The sequence below is a fragment of the Panulirus ornatus genome, chromosome 17 (genome assembly GCF_036320965.1).
Source record: "Panulirus ornatus isolate Po-2019 chromosome 17, ASM3632096v1, whole genome shotgun sequence".
NCBI lineage: Eukaryota > Metazoa > Arthropoda > Malacostraca > Decapoda > Palinuridae > Panulirus > Panulirus ornatus.
The window spans coordinates 28,895,315-28,916,347 of record NC_092240.1 but is presented as its reverse complement, the minus strand read 5'-3'; the positions used below and the strand labels follow the sequence as shown (position 1 = coordinate 28,916,347).

The window sequence follows — 21,033 nt, the reverse complement described above, 5'->3', positions numbered from 1 at the left end:
TTGAATATGAATATTGGCCTGTAATTGATGATTGAATTTTGAGACCTTGTCATTATTTGTTTCACATATATCAGGTATCTGTTGGCTAGCGGAAGCATTATGAGATATTTGCCAAGATATTTCAAGTTTTGAAGTTTTGTATTATGTTATATTGCAGTTTTAAAAAAGATTTTTGAGCAAAAAAATACCTGTAATTTTTTATACTTTTCTGAGTACTACATTTGCTGGAAAACCCAAGTATAAGGACTGATTTTCATGCTGAATACAAATCTTGGGGTTGAAATATTGTTTGGGATTCATTAAGGCCTGTGATTATTTGTTTCATATTTATCGGGTATGTGTTGGCTAGAGGAAGCAGCATAAGATATTTTCCAAGATTTTTGAAGTACAGAGGCATTTCATTGTTATATTACAGCTCCTTCTCTGGGTAAGGCAGTGCCACCGTTATGGGAGCTCCCCTAACTGGCAGGTTGATTATATTTTAGAAGAGAAAATATAGTTATGTTGGGACTATTTTCGGTCATGAAAAACATGCTTCACTCAGAATCAGCACACTTCAAATTGAGTAGATGGTCATAAGATATGGACGCTTATCTCAGTCTTATGACTGATTCCGAGAAACACATATATGTAAAATAGAAAACTAATACTTATCACACATCTGACTTGTGACAGTGACACCAGGATCTGCTGGTGTCCAAGTTGGCTGGACACCTTGACCCATTCCTGCTGTGGATGTTCTTCATATCCTCCACTCTTGCACCATCCCCATGCCCCAGTAGTTTCTCCAAACAACTGAGATATGTAGAATGTAGCAGTGAATTTGTAAAAAAATGTGTCATTCATGGCTGTTGCAATTCATTGTTTGCAGTGGCTTGATTATTTCATCCAATAATCAAAACTAAACCAAATGTAAAGACATAGCAGTCCATGCCAATGTGGATTCTGTAATACGTAAAACCTGTGCTACATGCTCTATGGGGCAAGTGGACTAGGAAAGAGGAAGGTGAAGGGTGTGTGAAGATGGAATAAGAAAGGGGATGGTTTTGCTTTCAAGTTATTGTTTGGCAGTATCACATGTATTTGTAATTAACAGTTTTCCTCTGGACTCTGCATTTCTGTATGAGTGCTTCAGTGCACATGACAACAACCCATAACTCGTTACCTACACAGTGGTATGCAATCTGTTGGCAGGGCTTTTTGCATCTACCTACTGCTTCACAATCACGTTTGAGATTGATAGGATTCACAAACAGCAGAAAGTGCCAGGCAAACATTTTTAGGTGACTGCACAGTGAAAACAGAATGAAAAATTATAAAACTCGCATGCCATGCACCTAAGGTCTATCTCCTTGAGGTCCACTCTTAAGGTGGGTAAGTACATAGACCTCCAGAATGCTAGTGTTGTGTATCCTCTGTAGTGTAGCACGACAAATTAAAAGGCTGGAAAGTGCATATTTAATATTAGTTGTATATGCTGTTCTTAATCAGTTTCGTCGTATGCCATTATGATGAAAGGATAAGAAGGTGCAGTTTTTGTCCTTATTGAATTTTATCTTTTGCAGTGAAGATAATACTTGGGAACCAGAGTCACATTTAGACTGCCCCGAACTAATATCAGAATTTGAAGAGCGACGTAAGAAAGAAGATGCTAAGAAGAAGGAGGAAAAGAAAAGAAAATCTCAGGCAGCTGATGATGCATCGAAAAAGAAAACGAAAAAAGCTGTAGAGGTATGGAAAAGGTGTTGTTTTTCGAAAAGAAATTAGGGAAGATATATGGCTAGACCTTGAATTCTAGTTTTGATGACCTTGAGATGGTGCATTTCCAGTGAAACTGTGTTTGATGGCTGAGACAAGCATCGATTTTTAGGAACACACCCAAGCAGAGTACACTTCGTGAATTTTATGTAGAATGAGACTTTTTTTTTTTCATACCCGTTTGATGTTTCTTGTATAAATAAGGCTAGTGTCAGGAACAGTCCAAGAATGACCTTATGTGCTCATATTCACTCTCAAGAAGCTGTCTTGTATGATACACCAAAACAGGAACTCCTTAAACACAGCCAAGATCATACTCAAGCCCATACATAGTATACCACATTCCTCTAATTGTCTCTCTCTCATACACCCCTCTCACCCTTTTTCATGTTGAATTCCTAATAAGTCAGAGTCACCTGCATTCCATCCTTCCATCTCCCTCTAGGTTGTCCTTTATCAGCCTACCACTTGTAGCACTGAAACATAACTTGCAACTAAACTGAAGACAAACGAATGAACATACCATGAGCTACTTCCGTGCAAGGCCTCACAATACTTGTCAGTTAGTGTGACCATTGCCAACTTGGAAGGTTGGGCCATTCTGACTACTGTTTCTTTCACTACACCTCTAAGCTGTTGAACTCTCTACACTCTCCTGTCTTCTTCTGTAACTTTGACATGGCTTATTTTAAGACAGGTTTTTCATGTCTTTCAAAATTCATAAATACTTTCCATTGTCTCTTCTTTTTCTTTTTCATTAACCTCTCTGTATTTCAATTAAGGCCCAGCGTTGATGTGAACTTAAGTCTGTAACTGTTATGGTGTATGTGAGGGAGGCATGTTAGGACAGGGATAAGAGGAGACTATTTTACTCTGACCACCCCTTGATGGGAATTCCCAGAGGGAATGGGTGTTCGAGATATAAATAGATATCAAGTAGTAGTGATGTGAGAAGGAGATGGAGTGAGTATTTTGAAGGTTTGTTGAATGTGTTTGATGATAGAGTGGCAGATAAAGGGTGTTTTGGTCAAGGTGGTGTGCAAAGTGAGAGGGTTAGGGAGAATAATTTGGTAAACAGAGAAGAGGTAGTAAAAGCTTTGCGGAAGATGAAAGCCGGCAAGGCAGTGGGTTTGGATGGTATTGCAGTGGAATTTATTGAAAAAGGGGATGACTATTGTTGACTGATTGGTAAGGTTATTTAATGTATGTATGACTCATGGTGAGGTGCCTGAGGACTGGCGGAATGCTTGCATAGTGCCATTGTACAAAGGCAAAGGGGATAAAAGTGAGTGCTCAAATTACAGAGGTATAAGTTTGTTGAGTATTCCTGGGAAATTATATGGGAGGGTATTGATTGAGAGGGTGAAGGCATGTACAGAGCATAAGATTGGGGAAGAGCAGTGTGGTTTCAGAAGTGGTAGAGGATGTGTGGATCAGGTGTTTGCTTTGAAAAATGTATGTGAGAAATACTTAGAAAAGCAAATGGATTTGTATGTAGCATTTATGGATCTGGAGAAGGTATATGATAGAGATGCTCTGTGGAAGGTATTAAGAATATATGGTGTGGGAGGCAAGTTGTTAGAAGCAGTGAAAAGTTTTTATCGAGGATGTAAGGCATGTGTACATGTAGGAAGAGAGGAAAGTGATTGGTTGCCAGTGAATGTTGGTTTGTGGCAGGGGTGTGTGATGTCTCCATGGTTGTTTAATTTGTTTATGGATGGGGTTGTTAGGGAGGTGAATGCAAGAGTTTTGGAAAGAGGAGCAAGTATGCAGTCTGTTGTGGATGAGAGAGCTTGGGAAGTGAGTCAATTGTTGTTCGCTGATACAGCGCTGGTGGGTGATTCGAGTGAGAAACTGCAGAAGCTGGTGACCGAGTTTGGTAAAGTGTGGGAAAGAAGAAAGCTGAGAGTAAATGTGAATAAGAGCAATGTTTTTAGGTACAGTAGGGTTGAGGGACAAGTCAATTGGGAGGTAAGTTTGAATGGAGAAAAACTGGAGGAAGTAAAGTGTTTTAGATATCTGGGAGTGGATCTGGCAGCGGATGGAACCATGGAAGCGGAAGTGAATCATAGGTTGGGTTACGAGATAATGTTCTCGACTTCCACACATTCTTCAACACTCCCAGAACTTTCGCCCCCTCTCCCACCCTATGATTCACTTCCGCTTCCGTGGTTCCATCTGCTGCCAAATCCACTCCCAGATATCTAAAACACTTCACTTCCTCCAGTTTTTCTCCATTCAAACTTACCTCCCAATTGACTTGACCCTCAACCCTACTGTACCTAATAACCTTGCTCTTATTCACATTTACTCTCAGCTTTCTTCTTTCACACACTTTACCAAACTCAGTCACCAGCTTCTGCAGTTTCTCACACGAAACAGCCATCAGTGCTGTATCATCATCGAACAACAACTGACTCACTTCCCAAGCTCTCTCATCCACAACAGACTGCATACTTGCCCCTTTTTCCAACCCCATCCATAAACAAATTAAACAACCATGGAGACATCACACACCCCTGCCGCAAACCTACATTCACTGAGAACCAATCACTTTCCTCTCTTCCTACATGTACACATGCTTTACATCCTTGATAAAAACTTTTCACTGCTTCTAACAACTTGCCTCCCACACCATATATTCTTAATACCTTCCACAGATCATATCTATCAACTTTATCATATGCCTTCTCCAGATCCATAAATGCTACATACAAATACATTTGCTTTTCTAAGTATTTCTCGCATACATTCTTCAAAGCAAACACCTGATCCACACATCCTCTACCACCTCTGAAACCACACTGCTCTTCCCCAATCTTATGCTCTGTACATGCCTTCACCCTCTCAATCAATACCCTCCCATATAATTTCCCAGGAATACTTAAACGTATAACTCTGTAATTTGAACACTCACTCTTATCCCCTTTACCTTTGTACAATGGCACTATGCAAGCATTCCTCCAACCCTCAGGCACCTCACCATGTCATACATACATTATATAACCTTACCAACCAGTCAACAATACAGTCACCCCCTTTTTTAATAAATTCCACTGCAATACCATCCAAACCCGCAGCCTTGCTGGCTTTCATCTTCCCCAAAGCTTTTACTACCTCTTCTCTGTTTACCAAATCATTCTCCCTAACCCTCTCTCACTTTGCACACCACCTCGACCAAAACACCCTATATCTGCCACTCTATCATCAAACACATTCAACAAACCATCAAAATACTCGCTCAATCTCCTCACATCACCCCTACTTGTTATCACCTCCCCATTAGCCCCCTTCACTGAAGTTCCCATTTGTTCCCTTGTCTTACGCACTTTGTTTACCTCCTTCCAAAACGTCATTTTACTCTCCCTAAAATTTAATGATACTCTCTCACCCCGACTCTCATTTGCCCTCATTTTTACCCCTTGCACCTTTCTCTTGACCTTCTGCCTCTTTCTTTTATACATCTCCCAGTCATTTGCATTATTTCGCTGCAGAAATTGTCCAAATGCCTCTCTCTTCTCTGTCACTAATAATCTTAACTTCTTCATCCCACCACTCCCTACCCTTTCTAATCTGCCCACCTCCCATGCCTCTCATGCCACAAGCATCTTTTGCGCAAGCCATCACTGCTTCCCTAAATACATCCCATTCCTCCTCCACTCCCCTTATGTCCTATGTTCTCACCTTTTTCCATTCTGTACTCAGCCTCTCCTGGTACTTCCTCACATAAGTCTCCTTCCCAAGCTCTTTTACTCTCACCACCCTCTTCACCCCAACATTCTCTCTCCTTTTCCGAAAACCTCTACAAATCTTCACCTTCGCCTCCACAAGATGATGATCAGACATCCCTCCAGTTGCACCTCTCTGCACATTAACATCCAAAAGTCTATCTTTCGCAGGCCTATCAATTAACACATAATCCAATAAGGCTCTCTGGCCATCTCTCCTACTTACATACATATACTTATGTATATCTCTCTTTTTAAACCAGGTATTCCCAGTCACCAGTTCTTTTACAGCACATAAATCTACAAGCTCTTCACCATTTCCATTTACAACACTGAACACCCCATGTACACTCTCACCTGCCACATTACCCACCTTTGCATTCAAATCACCCATCACTATGATCCGGTCTCATGCAATAAAGATAATAACACACTCAGCTGCTCCCAAAACACTTGCCTCTCATGATCTTTCTTCTCATGGTGCATATGCACCAATAATCACCCATCTCTCTCCATCCACTTTCAGTTTTACCCATATCAATCTAGAGTTTACTTTCTTATACTCTATCTCATACTCCCACCACTCCTGTTTCAGGAGTAGTGCTACTCCTTCCCTTGCTCTTGTCCTCTCACTAACCCCTGACTTTACTCCCAAGACATTCCCAAACCATTCTTTCCCTTTACCCTTAAGCTTCGTTTCACTCGGAGCCAAAACATCCAGGTTCGTTTCCTCAAACATACTACCTATCCCTGCTTTTTTCTCATCTTGGGTACATCCACACACATTTAGACACCCCAGTCTGAGCCTTCGGGGAGGATGAGCACTCTCCGCGTGACTCCTTCTTTTGTTTCCCCCTTTTAGAAAGTTAGAATACAAGGAGGGGAGGGTTTCTAGCTCCCTGCTATTAGGTAGAAGTAGTAGGTAGGAACATTAGGTAGTAGCCTCTGCCAAACCTGCACTAGTGGCCAGTGGCTTGTTAAGGGTGAGGCACCAAAGGTTAAGAAGCAGCACTGGAGTTCACTAGTTATGGAGACTGTTGCTTTGTCCACACCCTTGAGGAAGTTGCTGAAGGGAACAGGCATCAGAGATATAGATAGAAAACTGCCATGGACAATGAGGGAAATTGGGGTAACTGAGCCTGCAAGTAATTTAATCAAACATCAAAATTGCCCATAATGTGGAAATTTGAAGTTTATAGAATGTGAAATTAGGGCGGTTAATCCAGTATAAAGGGAAAAAAATCCAGTTATGGAAGATTTAGCAAATGTGATAAAGTCAGAATCTGTTTCTGGGTGACTGTCCAGCAGTCTCCAAACCTTAGGTAGTGTAGAATCCATCTAAAGCATACTAAACAAAAATTTCCAGACTTCAACGAGCTCTTGTTCATGTGCCACCTATAGTCTTAATCAGTACACTTATCAGTGTTGCAATGACAACTGGATTACTGAGATTGATTTTGCTGAGTATTGACCTTGCAATTTTTATTGTGCACAGTGATATGTATTATGTTATGATGAATAATGGCAATCACTGATTATGGATTAGTGTATTTTGAAAATTTAATAGTGGCTGGAGCATTAATGTTGACACTAAATATTATCAGTTTCTTAAATAATAATATCAATGATTCTTTTAATGTGAGTAATCACATTAGTACAGTAATGTTAATCTGCTGAAACAATTAAGTCCTATAGAGTATTTGGAACCCATGCTAAACTTGTGTCACACATTTTTTGATCTTTGCATAACTATGTGAGATGCAGTGTTATAGATACATTATTAGAATAGAGAAAAGAAGTTAATTGTACAATATACTGAACTGTGTATATCTCATTTTGTTGTTTAGTAATTTGTATGTCATATCATGCACATTTCATACTTTCCCAGTGTTGTTTGTTTTGATTTGATAGCTTGTTGTTGACAGCAGCTGCCCAGAGTGGTACTACCATCTTAACTCAAGAGCATTAAGGTGATGCCTGGAACCATCTTATATCCTCCGTGTTAGGATTGCTGTTCTCACTTTGTCTCATCTAAAATGAGACTACTGGGCTAGCCTTGCGATCTTCTTAAAAGCAGCATAGACCTAATCGACTCTCACTTATGATCACATAACTTCTTGTGCCTTCTCTTGTTTGCACAATCTTTTATGAATATAAAACTTAAGGCCTTGGCATCTCACACGCACATTTTTTGTATTCAATATACCAACATACGTGGTCTTTATAGTAACCTCTCTTCTGTTGAACACCTGTCTAGGACCTCTCCTAATATCTTCTCTCCGAGACCCGGTTGTCTAATGAATTTCTCAGTAGCTCCTTTCTCTTATCTACAAGTAGTCTCCACTCACAAAAATTCTGGTTCACAGTTAGTGTCTGCTTAATCCAACATCAACACACCTATGGCATGCCTCAAGGACTTTTTAGTTCCCAAACTTTGATATTATCTGGCTCGAGGTCTGTCTCCCAACTACCACTGTTTCCGATGTTTTCCATACTGTTCTCCTGATTCTTTAAATTTTGTAATTTTCTTCAGCTGTTTAAACTCCTGCCATTATGCAGTGACATCCACTCACCTGCAAGCTGAGATACTTTACTCAGCTTTATCCCCCTTGCCTTTATACAATGGCTTTATACATGCATTTTGCCCTCATCAGGCACCTGACATGATGCTATTACCATCAACAAAAATTACATTGGTGATTTTTTACGCTCAGTAAGTTTAGTTTTTTTTTTTAAATGTAACTCCAAAATGAGAAACCTAACGTAGTGTAACCTACCCTAATACTTCTGTAAGTAATTGGTGTAGGTGGAATAGAGATCTGGTTAATGTATTGAATCCATTGATGTGGTTCTCTTACATGTTAGTCATTTTTGCCTTGCCCGAATTTTTTTTTTTATAATTTGTTTTTGTCAGGCTCATTTCTGAAGGATCATCTTGTAATTAAGCACTTTGAATATCAGAATACTTGTTTATAGTAGTATTTTTTCCCCATACTTACTTGATGGTAATATCGGTGTTTGTCTTGCAGGAAGACAGTCGCCCAAGAGGATTTGATAGAGGACTAGAAGCCGAAAGAATAATTGGTGCAACAGACTCAAGTGGTGAACTAATGTTTCTCATGAAATGGTTAGTTAATAAGCCTTTGTTACTGTATTGTAAAAAGGTGCTCCTGGCTGTCCATCTGTCTGCCCTCTGTTGATAGGGTGAGGTGGTGTCCAAACACATGACCGCTGACCCCAATAGTTCATTCATATTCTTGACAGGATTGAAATTGCAGGCTGCTGAGGTAATACAATTTTAGATAAAAGTATTATACTGTGATTTTTTATTGTTGAGCAGGGAGGTTGTGCTGGCAATATGCAAAATATGAATAGGAAAAGAATGTGGATGAATGGATGGACCATAGAACAATATCATTGTTTTGTCCAGTGTTTGGTGTGTTGTGACCTGGAAGAGTGGGATTCGAGTGTTTTTTTAAAAAGGGTATGGTAGCCACAGAGGAAGGGAGTGGTGATGTTGGTGAGGGAGGATGTAGTAGTTGTGGAGAACGTATGTATGAGTAACTACAACAAGATTCTACCATGGTTATTACTTGTATGTAAATTATATTTTTTTTTTTTTATTATACTTTGTCGCTGTCTCCCGCGTTTGTGAGGTAGCGCAAGGAAACAGACGAAAGAAATGGCCCAACCCACCCCCATACACATGTATATACATACGTCCACACACGCAAATATACATACCTACACAGCTTTCCATGGTTTACCCCAGACGCTTCACATGCCTTGATTCAATCCACTGACAGCACGTCAACCCCGGTATACCACATCGCTCCAATTCACTCTATTCCTTGCCCTCCTTTCACCCTCCTGCATGTTCAGGCCCCGATCACACAATATCTTTTTCACTCCATCTTTCCACCTCCAATTTGGTCTCCCTCTTCTCCTCGTTCCCTCCACCTCCGACACATATATCCTCTTGGTCAATCTTTCCTCACTCATTCTCTCCATGTGCCCAAACCACTTCAAAACACCCTCTTCTGCTCTCTCAACCACGCTCTTTTTATTTCCACACATCTCTCTTACCCTTACGTTACTCACTCGATCAAACCACCTCACACCACACATTGTCCTCAAACATCTCATTTCCAGCACATCCATCCTCCTGCGCACAACTCTATCCATAGCCCACGCCTCGCAACCATACAACATTGTTGGAACCACTATTCCTTCAAACATACCCATTTTTGCTTTCTGAGATAATGTTCTCGACTTCCACACATTCTTCAAGGCCCCCAGAATTTTCGCCCCCTCCCCCACCCTATGATCCACTTCCGCTTCCATGGTTCCATCCGCTGCCAGATCCGCTCCCAGATATCTAAAACACTTCACTTCCTCCAGTTTTTCTCCATTCAAACTCACCTCCCAATTGACTTGACCCTCAACCCTACTGTACCTAATAACCTTGCTCTTATTCACATTTACTCTTAACTTTCTTCTTCCACACACTTTACCAAACTCAGTCACCAGCTTCTGCAGTTTCTCACATGAATCAGCCACCAGCGCTGTATCATCAGCGAACAACAACTGACTCACTTCCCAAGCTCTCTCATCCCCAACAGACTTCATACTTGCCCCTCTTTCCAAAACTCTTGCATTTACCTCCCTAACAACCCCATCCATAAACAAATTAAACAACCATGGAGACATCACACACCCCTGCCGCAAACCTACATTCACTGAGAACCAATCACTTTCCTCTCTTCCTACACGTACACATGCCTTACATCCTCGATAAAAACTTTTCACTGCTTCTAACAACTTTCCTCCCACACCATATATTCTTAATACCTTCCACAGAGCATCTCTATCAACTCTATCATATGCCTTCTCCAGATCCATAAATGCTACATACAAATCCATTTGCTTTTCTAAGTATTTCTCACATACATTCTTCAAAGCAAACACCTGATCCACACATCCTCTACCACTTCTGAAACCACACTGCTCTTCCCCAATCTGTATGTAAATATTTCTTTCTTTTGTATGGGAAGGGAGTTTAATACTCTTTGGGATCGATCTTTTGAACATTCTTACTGTCATACATCGTAAATATATATATGGTGTTTGCATTAACCATGTCCTTGAGTCATTATTTTCCATTCATTCACCATTCTTTTACTATAAAAGCACTTCTTTTTATTTTAACAAGTTTCTTACTTAATTTTATATGGTTGTCTAGTTGCTCTATCAGTACATCTCTGAGGACCTGTTTAATCCCCACATTATTGATCATTTTAATAACTGAAAGGCTGTGATTAGTTATCCCCTCACTTTTCTCTCTTGTAAGGTTGGCAAATTTAAAGAATTCAACCATGATTTGTAACTTAGCTCTCCTAATTTAGGTACCATCAGTGTTACCCTACTCTGGACTTTCTCTGTTAGGTCTTTGTGTTTTTTCAGCTTTTTCTATTTTGGACACATGTCGGATATGAACAGCTTGATATATATTTCCTTATCCACATACTTGAAAGGACTATGTGACTAATACAAGCACCAAATAAAGGATTGATGCTTAGCTTTCCCACTTAATAATGGCCACAGGCTATTCAAATCCAAGAAATTGCATGTGACATGACCACAGTGAACAGAAAAAAAGTGAGATATTACATTCAGCATGCTTGCAGTGATTTGATTAATGTTTAGACCTGCTTATATTTGATACCTTCGTTTGCAAAACTATTGTGAACCCTGTATTAATGTCAAAATATAGTTGTCGAAGTCGAATATAACTTATGATCATGGAAGAAATCGTAGTGCAAAAATTTCAGATGATAAATTTGAATGTGTTTTGCTTTGAAGAATGTATGTGAGAAATACTTAGAAAAGCAAATGGATTTGTATGTAGCATTTATGGATCTGGAGAAGGCATATGATAGAGTTGATAGAGATGCTCTGTGGAAGGTATTAAGAATATATGGTGTGGGAGGAAAGTTGTTAGAAGCAGTGAAAAGTTTTTATCGAGGATGTAAGGCATGTGTACGTGTAGGAAGAGAGGAAAGTGATTGGTTCTCAGTGAATGTAGGTTTGCGGCAGGGGTGTGTGATGTCTCCATGGTTGTTTAATTTGTTTATGGATGGGGTTGTTAGGGAGGTAAATGCAAGAGTTTTGGAAAGAGGGGCAAGTATGAAGTCTGTTGGGGATGAGAGAGCTTGGGAAGTGAGTCAGATGTTGTTCGCTGATGATACAGCGCTGGTGGCTGATTCATGTGAGAAACTGCAGAAGCTGGTGACTGAGTTTGGTAAAGTGTGTGGAAGAAGAAAGTTAAGAGTAAATGTGAATAAGAGCAAGGTTATTAGGTACAGTAGGGTTGAGGGTCAAGTCAGTTGGGAGGTGAGTTTGAATGGAGAAAAACTGGAGGAAGTGAAGTGTTTTAGATATCTGGCAGCGGATCTGGCAGCGGATGGAACCATGGAAGCGGAAGTGGATCATCGGGTGGGGGAGGGGGCGAAAATTCTGGGGGCCTTGAAGAATGTGTGGAAGTCGAGAACATTATCTCGGAAAGCAAAAATGGGTATGTTTGAAGGAATAGTGGTTCCAACAATGTTGTATGGTTGCGAGGTGTGGGCTATGGATAGAGTTGTGCGCAGGAGGATGGATGTGCTGGAAATGAGATGTTTGAGGACAATGTGTGGTGTGAGGTGGTTTGATCGAGTGAGTAACGTAAGGGTAAGAGAGATGTGTGGAAATAAAAAGAACATGGTTGAGAGAGCAGAAGAGGGTGTTTTGAAGTGGTTTGGGCACATGGAGAGAATGAGTGAGGAAAGATTGACCAAGAGGATATATGTGTCGGAGGTGGAGGGAACGAGGAGAAGAGGGAGACCAAATTGGAGGTGGAAAGATGGAGTGAAAAAGATTTTGTATGATCGGGGCCTGAACATGCAGGAAGGTGAAAGGAGGGCAAGGAATAGAGTGAATTGGAGCGATGTGGTATACCGGGGTTGACGTGCTGTCAGTGGATTGAATCAAGGCATGTGAAGCGTCTGGGGTAAACCATGGAAAGCTGTGTAGGTATGTATATTTGCGTGTGTGGACGTATGTATATACATGTGTATGGGGGGGAGTTGGGCCATTTCTTTCGTCTGTTTCCTTGCGCTACCTCGCAAACGCGGAAGACAGCGACAAAGTATAATAAAAAAAATATAAATTTGAATGTAAAGAGGCAGATAATTTTAAAGTCAAAATTTTTCATGGATGGTTAATTGGATGTTGATTTTTAGTTGGTTTGATGGCCTAATTGTATTGTGATCACTCAAAAAGCTTTTCATTGTACTTTTGTCATCTTATTTTTTGGTAATAAAAGGCACCTGGTGAAATTGTAATTTTCCCTCAATTAACCTGGTAATAAATCTCATGTTTTCAGAAAAATAATATCATACTTGTGTTTTCAGGCGAGGGACAGATGAAGCAGACTTGGTCCCAGCCAGGCAGGCAAATGTTCGATGCCCTCAGGTGGTTATTAAATTCTATGAAGAAAGACTTACTTGGCACTCCTCCACAAATGATGAAGAAGAAGGGAACCATGAGGCAGATTGAGTGAGCTGAGTAACAGTTTCAAGGATTGATTTTTACTATAACTTAGATTTTATAGTCTTGCAACAAACTCAAAAGTTGGTGGATGTTGGTAAAAGTGAGCTGTGTGAAAATATTGGATGTTTTGTGTTTAGTCATAAGTAGTAAACCAAACCAAAAGTAAATTAGCTGTTTCTTATACATTTCCATATATTTTTTTTTTTAATGCCATTGTTCGATATTGTATTCTTCCCATCATTACATTTGTATTTTGTTTTTTTTTTCTTTTATATATATTTTTGTATTTTTTTTTTCTTTTTTTTTTCTGGGGGCATATATGTTGTCATGGCTCATTTGGAATATACTTTATATGAACATCCATACCTTGTAATATTCCTTAAACAAGGCTACATATTCAGATTTAGTTTTATACATTTTTCTTCTTTTCTCTTTGCAAATAAAACTAAGAAAAATGATTCTTGTATTGTTTGACCTATGAAGGTTTTATATTCTGTTTAATTTTTTTTATTTGGGATCTCAAACATTTATGCGAGTCATTTGGATAGGCCATTATAGAAATTTTTATGGTATTTGTTTTCTATAAGCTTAACTTGTACAAAATATTATATACATGTATATTAACATACTTTGCCTGCTCGAGGTTACATGATAAAAAGTCAGCCTGAGTGAGGCTGTAACATTGGGAGCAGTCTTGTCAAAGAACTCATTTCAAAGTAGGGCAGCCAAGGCTGCCCTACACCAGGACTCTTTCATATAAATAGGTCCTGGGATTATAAATGAATATATAATTTTTTTTTTTGCTTTGTCGCTGTCTCCCGCGTTTGCGAGGTAGCGCAAGGAAACAGACGAAAGAAATGGCCCAACCCACCCCCATACACATGCCTTGATTCAATCCACTGACAGCACGTCAACCCCGGTATACCACATCGCTCCAATTCACTCTATTCTTTGCCCTCCTTTCACCCTCCTGCATGTTCAGGCCCCAATCACACAAAATCTTTTTCACTCCATCTTTCCACCTCCAATTTGGTCTCCCTCTTCTCCTCGTTCCCTCCACCTCCGACACATATATCCTCTTGGTCAATCTTTCCTCACTCATTCTCTCCATGTGACCAAACCATTTCAAAACACCCTCTTCTGCTCTCTCAACCACGCTCTTTTTATTTCCACACATCTCTGTTACCCTTACGTTACTTACTCGATCAAACTACCTCACACCACACATTGTCCTCAAACATCTCATTTCCAGCACATCCATCCTCCTGCGCACAACTCTATCCATAGTCCACGCCTCGCAACCATACAACATTGTTGGAACCACTATTCCTTCAAACATACCCATTTTTGCTTTCCGAGATAATGTTCTCGACTTCCACACATTCTTCAAGGCTCCCAGAATTTTCGCCCTCTCCCCCACCCTATGATCCACTTCCGCTTCCATGGTTCCATCCGCTGCCATATCCACTCCCAGATATCTAAAACACTTCACTTCCTCCAGTTTTTCTCCATTCAGACTCACCTCCCAATTGAATTGACCCTCAACCCTACTGTACCTAATAACCTTGCTCTTATTCACATTTACTCTTAACTTTCTTCTTTCACACACTTTACCAAACTCAGTCACCAGCTTCTGCAGTTTCTCACATGAATCAGCCACCAGCGCTGTATCATCAGCGAACAACAACTGACTCACTTCCCAAGGTCTCTCATCCCCAACAGACTTCATACTTGCCCCTCTTTCCAAAACTCTTGCATTCACCTCCCTAACAACCCCATCCATAAACAAATTAAACAACCATGGAGACATCACACACCCCTTTCGCAAACCTACATTCACTGAGAACCAATCACTTTCCTCTCTTCCTACACGTACACATGCCTTACATCCTCGATAAAAACTTTTCACTGCCTCTAACAACTTGCCTCCCACACCATATGTTCTTAATACCTTCCACAGAGCATCTCTATCAACTCTATCATATGCCTTCTCCAGATCCATAAATGCTACATACAAATCCATTTGCTTTTCTAAGTATTTCTCACATACATTCTTCAAAGCAAACACCTGATCCACACATCCTCTCCCACTTCTGAAACCACACTGCTCTTCCCCAATCTGATGCTCTGTACATGCCTTCACCCTCTCAATCAATACCCTCCCATATAATTTGCCAGGAATACTCAACAAACTTATACCTCTGTAATTTGAGCACTCACTCTTATCCCCTTTGCCTTTGTACAATGGCACTATGCACGCATTCCGCCAATCCTCAGGCACCTCACCATGAGTCATACATACATTAAATAACCTTACCAACCAGTCAACAATACAGTCACCCCTTTTTTTAATAAATTCCACTGCAATACCATCCAAACCTGCTGCCTTGCCGGCTTTCATCTTCCGCAAAGCTTTTACTACCTCTTCTCTGTTTACCAACTCATTTTCCCTAACCCTCGCACTTTGCACACCACCTCGACCAAAACACCCTATATCTGCCACTCTATCATCAAACACATTCAACAAACCTTCAAAATACTCACTCCATCTCCTCACATCACCACTACTTGTTATCACCTCCCCATTTGCGCCCTTCACTGAAGTTCCCATTTGCTCCCTTGTCTTACGCACTTTATTTACCTCCTTCCAGAACATCTTTTTATTCTCCCTAAAATTTAATGATACTCTCTCACCCCAACTCTCATTTGCCCTTTTTTTCACCTCTTGCACCTTTCTCTTGACCTCCTGTCTCTTTCTTTTATACGTCTCCCACTCAATTTCATTTTTTCCCTGCAAAAAGCGTCCAAATGCCTCTCTCTTCTCTTTCACTAATACTCTTACTTCTTCATCCCACCACTCACTACCCTTTCTAATCAACCCACCTCCCACTCTTCTCATGCCACAAGCATCTTTTGCGCAATCCATCACTGATTCCCTAAATACATCCCATTCCTCCCCCACTCCCCTTACTTCCATTGTTCTCACCTTTTTCCATTCTGTACTCAGTCTCAGTATGTGATAGAATGTAAGAAAGTAAATTCTCGATTAATATGGGTAAAACTGAAAGTTGATGGAGAGAGATGGGTGATTATTGGTGCATATGCACCTGGGCATGAGAAGAAAGATCATGAGAGGCAAGTGTTTTGGGAGCAGCTGAATGAGTGTGTTAGTGGTTTTGATGCACGAGACCAGGTTATAGTGTTGGGTGATTTGAATGCAAAGGTGAGTAATGTGGCAGTTGAGGGAATAATTGGTATACATGGGGTGTTCAGTGTTGTAAATGGAAATGGTGAAGAGCTTGTAGATTTATGTGCTGAAAAAGGACTGATGATTGGGAATACCTGGTTTAAAAAGCGAGATATACATAAGTATACTTATGTAAGTAGGAGAGATGGCCAGAGAGCGTTATTGGATTACGTGTTAATTAACAGGCGTGCGAAAGAGAGACTTTTGGATGTTAATGTGCTGAGAGGCGCAACTGGAGGCATGTCTGATCATTATCTTGTGGAGGCTAAGGTGAAGATTTGTATGGGTTTTCAGAAAAGAAGAGTGAATGTTGGGGTGAAGAGGGTGGTGAGAGTAAGTGAGCTTGGGAAGGAGACTTGTGTGAGGAAGTACCAGGAATATATAATTATTTGCTGATAACTATGAGGAAAATTGAAATGGTAAGTCTGAGTGCATTTTCATGTAATCATCGTCAGGGGAAATGCAAGAATGAGATAGAAGACTTAAGACAGTCAGTATATAAGCCAAAGCTATCCAGTTTATACAGTATATTTATTTATTTTGTTTCGTCGCTGTCTCCCGCGTGTGCGAGGTAGCGCAAGGAAACAGACGAAAGAAATGGCCCAACCCACCCCCATACACAATGTATATACATACATGTCCACACGTGCAAATATACATACCTATACATCTCAATGTACACATATATATATACACACACAGACACATACATATATACCCATGCACACAATTCACACTGTCTGCCTTTATTCATTCCCATCGTCACCTTGCCACACATGGAATACCATCCCCCTCCCCCCTCATGTGTGCGAGGTAACACTAGGAAAAGACAACAAAGGCCCCATTCGTTCACACTCAGTCTCTAGCCGTCATGCAATAATGCCCGAAACCACAGCCCCCTTTCCACATCCAGGCCCCACACAACTTTCCATGGTTTACCCCAGACGCTTCACATGCCCTGATTCAATCCACTGACAGCACGTCAACCCCGGTATACCACATCGATCCAATTCACTCTATTCCTTGCCCGCCTTTCACCCTCATGCATGTTCAGGCCCCGATCACACAGTCTTTTTCACTCCATCTTTCCACCTCCAATTTGGTCTCCCACTTCTCCTCGTTCCCTCCACCTCCGACACATATATCCTCTTGGTCAATCTTTCCTCACCCATTCTCTCCATGTGCCCAAACCATTTCAGAACACCCTCTTCTGCTCTCTCAACCACGCTCTTTTTATTTCCACACATCTCTCTTACCCTTACATTACTTACTCGATCAAACCACCTCACACCACATATTGTCCTCAAACATCTCATTTCCAGCACATCCACCCCTCTGCGCACAACTCTATCCATAGCCCATGCCTCGCAACCATACAACATTGTTGGAACCACTATTCCTTCAAACATACCCATTTTTGCTTTCCGAGATAATGTTCTTGACTTCCACACATTCTTCAAGGCTCCCAGGATTTTTGCCCCCTCCCCCACCCTATGATTCGCTTCCGCTTCCATGGTTCCATCCGCTGCTAGATCCACTCCCAGATATCTAAAACACTTTACCTCCTCCAGTTTTTCTCCATTCAAACTTACCTCCCAATTGACTTGACCCTCAACCCTACTGTACCTAATAACCTTGCTCTTATTCACATTTACTCTTAACTTTCTTCTTTCACACACTTTACCAAACTCAGTCACCAGCTTCTGCAGTTTCTCACATGAATCAGCCACCAGCGCTGTATCATCAGCGAACAACAACAGACCTTCCATAATATTCAAGTTACCATTCTTTGTGTAGTTAATTAGCAAAGATTCAATGATATTTGTTTTGGTCGAGGAGTTACAGGTTATAAGTGAATTAGCACTGTTCCAATCAATATAATGGTCATAATCTCTTAACATGCTCAAAGCATATGAATCTTGTCCTGTTCCTTTACAATTATTTTCAGTCTAACAGAGAGATCCTTATCAGTCTACCCAATACAAAAACATATTTCAACTTTTACAAGGTATTCTGTAAACAACCCAAAGAATTGTGTGGCAAGTTTTAGATATTCTTAATAGTATTGTTGTTGCTGAAGGCTACATTCACATTGAAAGATTTGAGTAAGTTGGGAACAAAAGTGAAATTATCTCTGGATGGGAGAACTAAACAATTTTCGCCATTAATAGGATCTTTAGGTTTCACTATGAAATGATGTCTTTGCTAACTAAGGAGATTTATCAATGTAAGATCTAGGAGTGGGGGAGGAATGGGATGTATTTAGGGAATCAGTGATGGATTGCGCAAAAGATGCTTGTGGCATGAGAAGAGTGGGAGGTGGGTTGATTAGAAAGGGTAGTGAGTGGTGGGATGAAGAAGTAAGAGTATTAGTGAAAGAGAAGAGAGAGGCATTTGGACGATTTTTGCAGGGAAAAAATGCAATTGAGTGGGAGATGTATAAAAGAAAGACAGGAGGTCAAGAGAAAGGTGCAAGAGGTGAAAAAAAGGGCAAATGAGAGTTGGGGTGAGAGAGTATCATTAAATTTTAGGGAGAATAAAAAGATGTTCTGGAAGGAGGTAAATAAAGTGCGTAAGACAAGGGAGCAAATGGGAATTTCGGTGAAGGGCGCAAGTGGGGAGGTGATAACAAGTAGTGGTGATGTGAGAAGGAGATGGAGTGAGTATTTTGAAGGTTTGTTGAATGTGTTTGATGATAGAGTGGCAGATATAGGGTGTTTTGGTCGAGGTGGTGTGCAAAGTGAGAGGGTTAGGGAAAATGATTTGGTAAACAGAGAAGAGGCAGTGAAAGCTTTGCGGAAGATGAAAGCCGGCAAGGCAGCGGGTTTGGATGGTATTGCAGTGGAATTTATTAAAAAAGGGGGTGACTGTATTGTTGACTGGTTGGTAAGGTTATTTAATGTATGTATGACTCATGGTGAGGTGCCTGAGGATTGGCGGAATGCGTGCATAGTGCCATTGTACAAAGGCAAAGGGGATAAGAGTGAGTGCTCAAATTACAGAGGTATAAGTTTGTTGAGTATTCCTGGTAAATTATATGGGAGGGTATTGATTGAGAGGGTGAAGGCATGTACAGAGCATCAGATTGGGGAAGAGCAGTGTGGTTTCAGAAGTGGTAGAAGATGTGTGGATCAGGTGTTTGCTTTGAAGAATGTATGTGAGAAATACTTAGAAAAGCAAATGGATTTGTATGTAGCATTTATGGATCTGGAGAAGGCCTATGATAGAGTTGATAGAGATGCTCTGTGGAAGGTATTAAGAATATATGGTGTGGGAGGAAAGTTGTTAGAAGCCGTGAAAAGTTTTTATCGAGGATGTAAGGCATGTGTACGTGTAGGAAGAGAGGAAAGTGATTGGTTCTCAGTGAATGTAGGTTTGCGGCAGGGGTGTGTGATGTCTCCATGGTTGTTTAATTTGTTTATGGATGGGGTTGTTAGGGAGGTAAATGCAAGAGTTTTGGAAAGAGGGGCAAGTATGAAGTCTGTTGGGGATGAGAGAGCTTGGGAACTGAGTCAGTTGTTGTTCGCTGATGATACAGCGCTGGTGGCTGATTCATGTGAGAAACTGCAGAAGCTGGTGACTGAGTTTGGAAAAGTGTGTGGAAGAAGAAAGTTAAGAGTAAATGTGAATAAGAGCAAGGTTATTAGGTACAGTAGGGTTAAGGGTCAAGTCAATTGGGAGGTGAGTTTGAATGGAGAAAAACTGGAGGAAGTGAAGTGTTTTAGATATCTGGGAGTGGATCTGGCAGCGGATGGAACCATGGAAGCGGAAGTGGATCATAGGGTGGGGGAGGGGGCGAAAATCCTGGGGGCCTTGAAGAATGTGTGGAAGTCGAGAACATTATCTCGGAAAGCAAAAATGGGTATGTTTGAAGGAATAGTGGTTCCACCAATGTTGTATGGTTGCGAGGCGTGGGCTTATGGATAGAGTTGTGCGCAGGAGGATGGATGTGCTGGAAATGAGATGTTTGAGGACAATGTGTGGTGTGAGGTGGTTTGATCGAGTGAGTAACGTAAGGGTAAGAGAGATGTGTGGAAATAAAAAGAGCGTGGTTGAGAGAGCAGAAGAGGGTGTTTTGAAGTGGTTTGGGCACATGGAGAGGATGAGTGAGGAAAGATTGACCAAGAGGATATATGTGTCGGAGGTGGAGGGAACAAGGAGAAGAGGGAGACCAAATTGGAGGTGGAAAGATGGAGTGAAAAAGATTTTGTGTGATCGGGGCCTGAACATGCAGGAGGGTGAAAGGAGGGCAAGGAATAGAGTGAATTGGAGCGATGTGGTATACCGGGGTTGACGTGCTGTCAGTGGATTGAAGCAGGGCATGTGAAGCGTCTGGGGTAAACCATGGAAAGCTGTGTAGGTATGTATATTTGCGTGTGTGGACGTATGTATATACATGTGTATGGGGGGGGGTTGGGCCATTTCTTTCGTCTGTTTCCTTGCGCTACCTTGCAAACGCGGGAGACAGCGACAAAGTATAATAAATAAATAAATAAAGATCTAGGATACTTTAACATGGATCCAAAACAATATATCTTTTCAAACTCTTTACAAATAAATTCTGGACTGCATGTATTGTAATGCCCAAAGGAACATCGATTAGAATGGATTTTTTTTTTTTGATATTATTATACTTTGTCGCTGTCTCCTGCATTAGTGAGGCAGTGCAAGGAAACAGACGAATGGCCCAACCCATCCATATACACGTGT

At 40.9% G+C, this 21,033-nt stretch overlaps 1 protein-coding gene across 2 annotated transcripts in view; it reads left to right on the top strand.

Moving 5' to 3' along the window:
* The window catches only part of LOC139754658 (chromobox protein homolog 1-like), an 81,585-nt gene extending 68,051 nt beyond the window's left edge, over positions 1 to 13,534 (top strand). For both annotated transcript variants that reach the window (XM_071672190.1, XM_071672192.1), the window contains 3 exons: positions 1,566 to 1,731; positions 8,516 to 8,613; positions 12,938 to 13,534. In XM_071672190.1, the coding sequence (XP_071528291.1) occupies positions 1,566 to 1,731; positions 8,516 to 8,613; positions 12,938 to 13,082 (409 nt within the window). In that variant the 3' untranslated portion in view covers positions 13,083 to 13,534. The remainder of the gene's footprint in view (positions 1 to 1,565; positions 1,732 to 8,515; positions 8,614 to 12,937) is intronic.
* Positions 13,535 to 21,033: the final 7,499 nt, after the last annotated feature.